The following is a 9180-nucleotide window of genomic DNA, read 5'->3' on the forward strand; positions in this document are numbered from 1 at the left end:
TTTCCTAAACAAAAACTCCTCTTTGGTATTCTTTCTCTAGTGTGATCTTCAACACTTTTTCTCTCTCCTTATAATCTTATAATGAGTAGTTAATGTGTATTGGGTTAATGGCTTAATTAATGCATGAATGGATCCAGTGCATCGCTCTTTGGTAACATTGCGTAAAGTTTTTCTTTTAAAAATAAAAATAAATATATTTTTAATTTAATAAAGTATTTCTAAAATTATTTATTTTATTTTTTTAATTTATATCAGAACAAATACATATATGTAAATTAATTAAAGATGAGATGAAGGGTAAGGATATAAATAATAAAAGAACAATCGTGACATTTAGAAAGATAAGATGAAGGGTAAATTTTGAAATTAAATAAATAAAAATCTAAAAAAAAATTGTGACATTTAGAAAGCAGCAAGTAGTATATTTTGTCATTACAATTTATATAATTGAATTACATACTCAATTTTTATCATATGAAAACTTGTCCGATAAATAGCAAAAAAAAATCATAAATGATATATGTATTGAATTAGAACAAATCTGTACCAAAAGGAAAAAAAAATTTGCTACTAAAAGGACTGAATGAAAAATTCTAATAGTTAATAATAGTGAGAGGAGGCATGAGCCATGATGAACTTGATGCTTCTGATCTTTTAAAAAAACAAAAAATAATACTATTCACAATTTTTTTTTATCTTAATGGGAATAATTTCTTTTAGTTCTATTTCTCTCAATCTCCTTTATCATTAATATATTTATTGTTTTAATTTTTATTGAGTATACATGAGAATATTCAAAGTAAATATTAAAAAAAATTAATATAAATTTATACTATTGATGAACTTAAAACATATTTTCGTTCTCTCATCGTATGACAAAACAAATTGATGCATGATTAATTCAATGCATTTCTTTTTTTTATTAGCCGTTTAATGCATAATGCATAATGCACAAAACAGTCGAGAAAAAGTCTATGCCTCCACAATAATTTTACTATATTATTTTATTACTAAGATGAAATGAGAAGGAAGTATAAGATAGAGTAGATTACTCAAAAAATATAAGTAAATAATGAAGAAAATATTGTAAAAATAACACAACTTATCTGAACTCTGGGTGCCAATCTAGAGGGAACCTCATTCATGTCTAACAAGTAACCTTTTTATTTAAAAAAAAAACACAACTTATTTGTCTAGTGTATGCAACAAAATAGTAAAATGTTGCATTTTGCATGTTTGTGTTGAATATAGCTGAAATTAAATTGGGTGTTTGGGTTAGAGTTAAATAGTTGTGATTTTGAAGTGTATGAGTGAGATGTGTGTCTAAATGATTCTGAACTACATATTTGCAAATATAGTGTGCACAATGTATTCCTGAAATCCGCAAAACACCCCAGTTGAGTTGCATCAATCACAATGATGCTTTGGCTGTGAGTTTCCTCCAAAAAAATTACATGGCAAAAAAAATAATAATTCCGCCCCGTTGCTACCCAAGCATAGATTCACAATATATACGAGGGTAAAAAACTCAACAAATAGGGGGAGACAGGACCCTGCTGTAGAACCTTTTATTCTTCATTATTTCCATGACTCTGCTACCAGATGGTGGTAAGCTATTCAGAGGACCAAGTTCTTCATTATGGTAAAGTAGCTCTCAGTACTTTCCTATCAACACCAAATGCCTGCAATACATAACACCACCAATCATAAGTATTAAGCATACCATCTCTTAACTAATGTTATTCACCAATGCAAATAATGAAACCTAGGGAGGGATACATGTGTATGTATGTATGAACAAATCAATTATTAATTGTTTCAACGTGAGAGTGCAGTTGCATCTTTTAAATGTAATCTTAAAAACCAATGATCCTGTCACTTCCCCGAAATTGATATTTGAACTGTATAAATACTGAACCAAACTATTCAATTATATATATATATATATATATATATATCCATTCTATAAATTCTTAAGCTATTGCAGTTTGGATGAAATTCATACCTCAACTCCTAAACCTTTAACGTACACATTGCTAAATAACTCAGATGGATCTGGCACTGGACTCTCCTGGAAATAGAAATGAACACAAAACCCAGATCGTAAACGATATATGGACATTACAGGGTGTGAAAATATAAGGCATACAGAAACGAATTATCAGCCAAGAGAATAAATAGAAAAGTTATGTTTTTCACCTTTGCTTTAGCAATGGCTTCGTCAACTTCTTTTCTGACTTCTTTTTCAATGTCCTACAAGAAGGAAACGAAATTAATATATTTGACTAGCATTCCATCACAATTCAACTGTTACATAATACACATGAAGACATTTGCATAATAAACCATAAACTGCTCAAACTTCAAACAAATGTTACCTAAAATCACAAAAACCCATGCACAGAAAAATGGTTAAATATAACAAAATTTGAAGTTAACCCTGAAATATTATTTGTGAACCACAAAATCGATAAATTCATCTTTGCATACAGCAGAAATACTTATAGGGACAATTAAACTCCATAGAATAGTACCATAAAGGACTACCAGCCCCGCTTGTACTCTAATTTCATGCCTGTATAAGATGATTCCTAAAATCTTTTAGATAAATTAGATACCCTTCAACATTATAAAGAATGAAGTTTCTATTATGGACTGTCTTCAGGAAAACAACCAGAGTGAATTTAGCCATAGATATAAAAAAGAAAACCATTGCCTGTTATGCATAACTAATTCTGAAAATATCAAGTTTCCCAATTCGAGGGATTAAGAGTGAACTCCAATATCGTTATCACCTTTAGCTCCTTTTCAGCAGCAATGTCATGAGACAATAACAGCTTTCTTACTCTCTCAATTGGATCCCGCTCCTACAATCATAGCAGCCAAGAAAAATAATTAAAATAAACCTCTTAAAATAATTAACTACTAAGATATTGTAAGATGGGGAGTAGTGTAACAAACCTGTCTCACACCAGATATTTCATCACGTGTGCGGTATGTGCTGCCAGGATCAGACATAGAGTGACCATGGTATCTATAAGTATCCATTTCAAGAATCTGGACAGAATAATGACGAAAGGAAGAGAAATCAATAAAATAAAAATGAATAAATTTTGATAATTTAATCAGAGCAACACAAATGACAGGTATATTACCAACTCTTTTAAGTCATGCAATTCATATGATGCTGTACTATATGCAATGTAGTCAAACTCAGTAACTCGTACAAGGATCGGGAAGGATCTAAAAGATTGTAACTCGACTCATAAGAATTACTAATATATGAAAAATAATATTCAATACATAACACAACTGGAAACAGTTTCATAAATCATAACTTGTTCATAAAAAAATAACTAACTTCACAAATATCTAATACAAATAAACTATCAAAGGAAATCCTTCATATTAATTAAAGGATAATCACCATCCTCTTTTACAAGATCTTCATTTTCATTAATGTTTTCTATGCCATGACCTTCATCATCCTCAGCAATTGGAGGAACCTCCAAATCATCCATAGGTTCAACTTCTCCAACTTCAACCAAATCATCCCTAAGTTCAATGAGCACCGTGACTGTGATGGAGAATGAGAGAAGAGAACATGAGCAACGGCAGTGGCGTTCGCGAGCGGCGGCGATGGCAAACGGTGGATATTGTGACCACGAGCGTAGGCAGTGGCGGAGAACACAACAGCGGTGCCGGTGGAGTTCTGCAGTGCTTGTTTTCTCTCTTTAGGGTTTGTGACTATTTAGTAACTTTCACTCTTCACTCTACTCTTTCCCACTTCACTCACTCAAAAATATGATTTTGGGCCGCACTCGGCCACATTCGGCCTTAAAATGCTCGCGCTAGGTTAAAAATTTTGGGGTAAAAAATGCCGCGCTAGGGTACAAGGTAGCTTGACGACGTCCTTCGATGCAATCCACCAAGCTGCGTGGCGATGCGGTACGATCCGCTCTGACACCAATCCACCGGCCAAGTCACCTTGGTTTGGCCTCCAAACTCGCTGCATCGTACGATTTTGCGATTTTATTCGCGATTTTAACTACGTTGACTATATCTTTAGTAAAAAGGATCCATTACTATTGGACCAAGTCACAACCTTTTAAAAGGATGATGATAAACTCCTTTTGCATACAGTAGGTGATGAGCAGTATATGCGAAAAGGCAAACCGTATTTTAAATCATGTAAACAATCAAACAATAAATCATATTTTTTATTTGTAAATAATGAATAATATGCTCAACCTACTGTCAACAAAAGATGATAAACTAGTTTTTAAAATTTCAAAAAGTGAATCAATACATTCGTCACATCAATGACTGGTACCAGCAGTAACATTCAACTACTTTTCAGCAAAATAATTTCTTCCCATGGTTCAAACTTCAATTAATTAGCTAAGTACAGAAACAGAATTCATAGCGCCTCAATGGCTTCTTAATCAGATGATAATTCGTCAAAGGATACAAACTTCCGAGTATGATGCTATTTCATAAGAATTATTGGAGTTTAGAAAAATGAATTCCAAGTAAATCAAAAATCAACTCCCTAAACTTCAAAAATAAATTAAATGATCCAGATACAGACCATGGATAAAATTCAACCAAACAGCTTTGATGTCAGGTCCTACAAATCAGGCAAGTGATCTTAATTATCTACATTTTATTATCAGAATTATTGACAAGTTGGCATACATTTATCTTCAGGAAGAATAGAATTGAAAGGCAAGACTCGAGGAAGAAAGAAGAATCAAGATTATGATAATTATCAACAGTGGCCACTAGAAGCTATCAGTAGCGGTTATAAGAAGGTATATTAGGAATGGTTACTAGATGTATTATTAGTTAAGACAAACTTGCATATGAGTATTTGTTTATACAACTATGAATTGTTGAAACTACTGAAATCTCTACACAACCCACATACGTTGGGGGGATTTGATGACTCACTGCAAGGTTTTCAACCACCTCCATCCTTTCAACTTAATCACAGTTCAGTCTTTCCATCTTTTTTCTCATTTCTTTCTCTTTTACTCTATTCTATACTTTATTTCTCTTTCCTGTCACTCTTCATCTCTTCTTTTCGTGGTTTCAAATACTAGTTCCAGACAATGTTGTCCTGTATATGCGCTCAATATGCATTAATTTACAGATCTATACTTTCAACCAAACATTTTTATGGTTAATTTGACCAGCTTTAAGTAATTCTTTTCATTATTAGAAAATTAATCAACAAGTATATGACCCTGTCACTAAGGCAAGGCTAAGACAATCTGATAAACAACAAAAAAGAGTTGTTCTGTCCCTACGTACAGTGTAATGACAACCTTTGGTATGAATGGCTAATTCAAAACATCCAACAGCGAATAATTAATTTTAAGAGAAATTCAAGCATACATAACAGTGAAAAAATTAACTCACAAGGGGCCCATTCTTCAAGGCATGTTCTTTTGCAAATTTGCAAGCTTGCTTAACAGCAAGAACGTCCATGCCATCTACCTGTGCGTAGTAAAAATATTTGTTAAAAAAATAAAAAGATTGTTTTAAAAAGGCCACTAAGTATACTTAATCACCCTATTTACAGATATGCGGACAGGAATGCTAAATACAAGTGCATACCAACATCCACAAAATACAGACTTGAAACTATGATAGCAAAGTCCAACAAATAAGTACATCATACAGCCAATATAGTCCTACTACATGAAAAAAGGAACAGAGACCAAAGATTAGGCTAAAGGAAAGTCAACAATGTATCAACATCCAATGCAAGAACAGGAAACATGCAAAAACCAGAACCTCATTCAGACCCTTGAAGAGAACTGACAAGACCTAAAGATCCTTTATTTAAAAACAAAAACAACATCAAGAAGCAATGGCCTTGAATATGATTGAAATAAACAAAAAGGAGAGTGAGAGAACCTAATAATATAACTAACAGTCATCATCTATCTACATTTTCAAAGAACTCATATCCAGGGAAAATTAAATCAATCAATAGGCAATAAAGATATATGTACAATCTATAAATAACATCACCATACAACATGATAATTTAACAACACATCCGAACATAGTTTTTTTTCACTACAGTACATGCAATAGATATTCATAGTGCCATGCTTTACAAAACAAAATTCATTATCTGTCAAAATAAAATATAAGTGCATGCTTGGTTGGGATTGTTTTAGAAGAAACGATTACTTATTCCCAAAAAATATCTCAGAAAACAAGCAAAAATAAGCAACCGTCTCTCCAAAATAACCTGAACCAAATGTTCACTAACCAGAGCACTGAACGCAATCGTGCATGAGTCAAAGAGTCCAGACAAACTAATACACACCCATCCATTCAAACCAAGACATTAGACAATCCATTAAGTACAGAGACATTACTTTCCTCAACTTACAAGAACAACACAGACTCTCAACTATTGCGTTAATTACATGCAGGCCCCACCTCATTCAAAACATGAACCCACCCTTTTGACAGAGAAGCACATCAAATTCGCCCTAAAATTTCATATCAACCAAACACACAAAACGAAACCCACCTTCAAGCCAGGCACATAATCCCCACGCTTGTAATAAGCAGGACTCTTTGCAGCTCTCCACTCCGCAGTCCCCATCCCATCTGTGTTCACCGAAACCAAACTACAGAGTCACAAATACAGTTCAAAAGAAAACGACACAGTTTAACTATTCATCCAAATCCCTATACTTGCTCGCATTTTAAGCTTTATTCCCTAGACCACTTTCTTCTAGCTGCTTATCACCGTCAGAAAATCAGTGTACTAGTTTTATACTGTCAGAATTTTTTCTCCCGTGCCGACGCCACAGACATAAACTTAACTTTTATGCAATTGTAGATGCTAAATCTTACAGTTTTCTGGTCCAAGGATTAAAATATAAAACGGAGACAACTATAACACTTAAAAAATAAAAAACTCAACTCTAAAGATCAGAACTTCTAAGAGCACGTTCTAATTAGGATTGCCCAAAAGCAAAATTAAAATGGAGTTTTTTTTTCTATAAGCTAAAATTAAGTTATGCACAAATTAGAAATAAATTTAAAAATTTAAAGAAACTAATCTCAACTTTCCCTTCCTTTGAATAAACATGCAGCAACAAAGAAAGTGACTCACAGTGATTATTCTCGCAGACCAAGATAGCAGGAAGATCCCAAAGAGCAGCAATGTTAAGCGCCTCAAAAAGCTGTCCCTGATTGGCAGCCCCATCTCCATACAAGGCAAAAGTCACAGTCTCATCCTTACTATACTTCTGAGCAAAAGCTAAACCACACCCTAACGGAACCTGCGCCCCCACGATCCCGTGCCCACCGTAGAATCCACCCTCCTTCCTATAAAAGTGCATCGAACCCCCTTTCCCCTTCGAGCACCCCTCCTTGCGCCCCATCAGCTCCGCGAAAATCTCGAGCAGCGAGCCGCCGCGGCCGAGGAAGGTGCAGTGGTCGCGGTAGGCGGTGATGATGCAGTCTTTTCTGGTGATGCCGGCCTCCATACCGATGGCGACGGCTTCCTGGCCGTCGTAGAGGTGGCAGAATCCGCGGATGAGTTTGGCCTTGTAGAGGGAGTCGGCGGCGATCTCCATTCGGCGCATGAGGGCCATCTGACGGAAGAAGGAAAGGAGCTCGGAGGAGGAGGTGGTAACGGCGCGTGAGGGAGCCTCGCAATTGTGCGCGGTGAAGGGAACAGAGGTCTCGATGGTGAGGGGGGCATCGGAGGAGATCGAGCGGGAGGAGACGGCGGCGGATAGGGGCTTGAAGAGAGTAGATCCGAGGCCGCGGCGAGAGAGAGTTGAGAGAGCCATGGGTTGTTGATGCAGTTGTTGAGATTGAGAGCTTTAGAAAAAATATTGATTCCAGAAAGAGAGAGAAAACCTTAAGTCCTCTTTTCACCAATCACGCTGGCTGCTCTTTTTAACCATTTCGAGTTCTTTAATATATCACTTATGCGCCCTTTTTCCCATTTGATAATCTTACTCAATTTTTGTATTACAATTAAAATTATTTCACTTTAATTTTAAATTATTAAAACACTAAATTATGACGATGATAGAGCATGGGATGCTGTTAAATATCTTAAACTATATTCTTAAAATATTATAAAGTATTTTTAAATAAAAAAAATGAACAATATTTTAAAAGTGAGTTGTATTGAAGGTGACTGAACTGTGTTAGACCAGCCAAACTACAATTTTTTTAATATAATTCTTGTCATTTGCTGTAATGTCGGATAAAAACAATTACAACTCTATTAATAAGTTTATTGATTTAAAGTATTATTTGATTGAAGGAAAAAAAAGAGAAATTAATTATATAAATGGTATATGAATCCCCACCCCCAAATGCATCCAATTAAACTTGGTCGTCTTTTTCGTATTCATTCATTCAATTATCTTTTCGCCTTCTTTTATTTTCAGAAAATAAAAGTAATAGTCTTGCTTTAAATATGAAACCTCACCTGTGGGTGCAACTTAATCTCTTTTCCACGGAGGAACTAATATTGTTTGAGAAATTAATTTTTTTTCTTCTGTTTATGTTCTTAAAGTATTTTTATGTCACTATTTGTTGTTGTTGAAGAAAGAATGAGTAAGTATCGAGACACAAGAAAATTATAAAATAATTCATTCAATTAAGGCATATGTTTTTTGAAATCTTTGTATATAATAATAAACATACTAACAAATTAAACATAAAACAAAAAATGTATCGTTAAGGTTATATAAACGTCGATATGTTTTTGATTGGATATAAAATCGATAAATGATCTTGATCTGATACAAAATTGATAATGACATTGATTGGATAAATTATAATGTTTTCATCATATATAAAACCAATGTGATAATTACGAAAGTAGTTGATAGGTTTAAATATGTTTAAACTTGATATTTTTTTGACAGGGTAGTGAATTTTTCGTTCCTTTGTTTATCTCCTAAATTTTTTTCAAGATATCATGATCCTTTATCTTTCAGTTACATGTAAATCGAGAAAAACTAATGAAATATTGATTGATAAAGATATTTTATTCAAATGGTTTTTATTTCTTATAAACTCACAAATTGATGCATGAAAATAAAATATATGATTGTTATTATTTAAATATGTTGTGATATTATTATGATGATAAAAGACATATAGGAGGAGATTAGCCAA

At 33.7% G+C, this 9180-nt stretch overlaps 1 protein-coding gene across 1 annotated transcript; it reads right to left on the reverse strand.

Annotated features, from left to right (window-relative positions):
• Window positions 1–1318: 1318 nt before the first annotated feature.
• Window positions 1319–7990, reverse strand: LOC137810687 (pyruvate dehydrogenase E1 component subunit alpha, mitochondrial). The gene is made up of 8 exons (XM_068612075.1): window positions 7148–7990; window positions 6557–6636; window positions 5425–5502; window positions 2962–3057; window positions 2796–2867; window positions 2200–2253; window positions 2006–2071; window positions 1319–1682 (listed from the first exon to the last, which is right to left on the reverse strand). The coding sequence occupies exons 1-8, from the start codon at window positions 7830–7832 to the stop codon at window positions 1638–1640; spliced, it is 1176 nt and encodes a 391-aa protein (XP_068468176.1). The 5' UTR covers window positions 7833–7990; the 3' UTR covers window positions 1319–1637.
• Window positions 7991–9180: the final 1190 nt, after the last annotated feature.

The sequence above is a fragment of the Phaseolus vulgaris genome, chromosome 2 (genome assembly GCF_000499845.2).
Source record: "Phaseolus vulgaris cultivar G19833 chromosome 2, P. vulgaris v2.0, whole genome shotgun sequence".
Classification (NCBI taxonomy): domain Eukaryota; kingdom Viridiplantae; phylum Streptophyta; class Magnoliopsida; order Fabales; family Fabaceae; genus Phaseolus; species Phaseolus vulgaris.

What these genes read in the sequence shown, in the direction of transcription:
- LOC137810687 (XM_068612075.1), bottom strand. Translation starts at nt 7,832, where the DNA reads ATGGCTCTCTCAACTCTCTCTCGCCGCGGCCTCGGATCTACTCTCTTC. An exon ending in GGTCTGCGAGAATAATCACT is followed by an intron (nt 6,637 to 7,147) that starts GTGAGTCACTTT and finishes CGGTGAACACAG; the next exon opens with ATGGGATGGGGACTGCGGAG. An exon ending in AAGCCATTGCTAAAGCAAAG is followed by an intron (nt 2,072 to 2,199) that starts GTGAAAAACATA and finishes TTCTATTTCCAG; the next exon opens with GAGAGTCCAGTGCCAGATCC.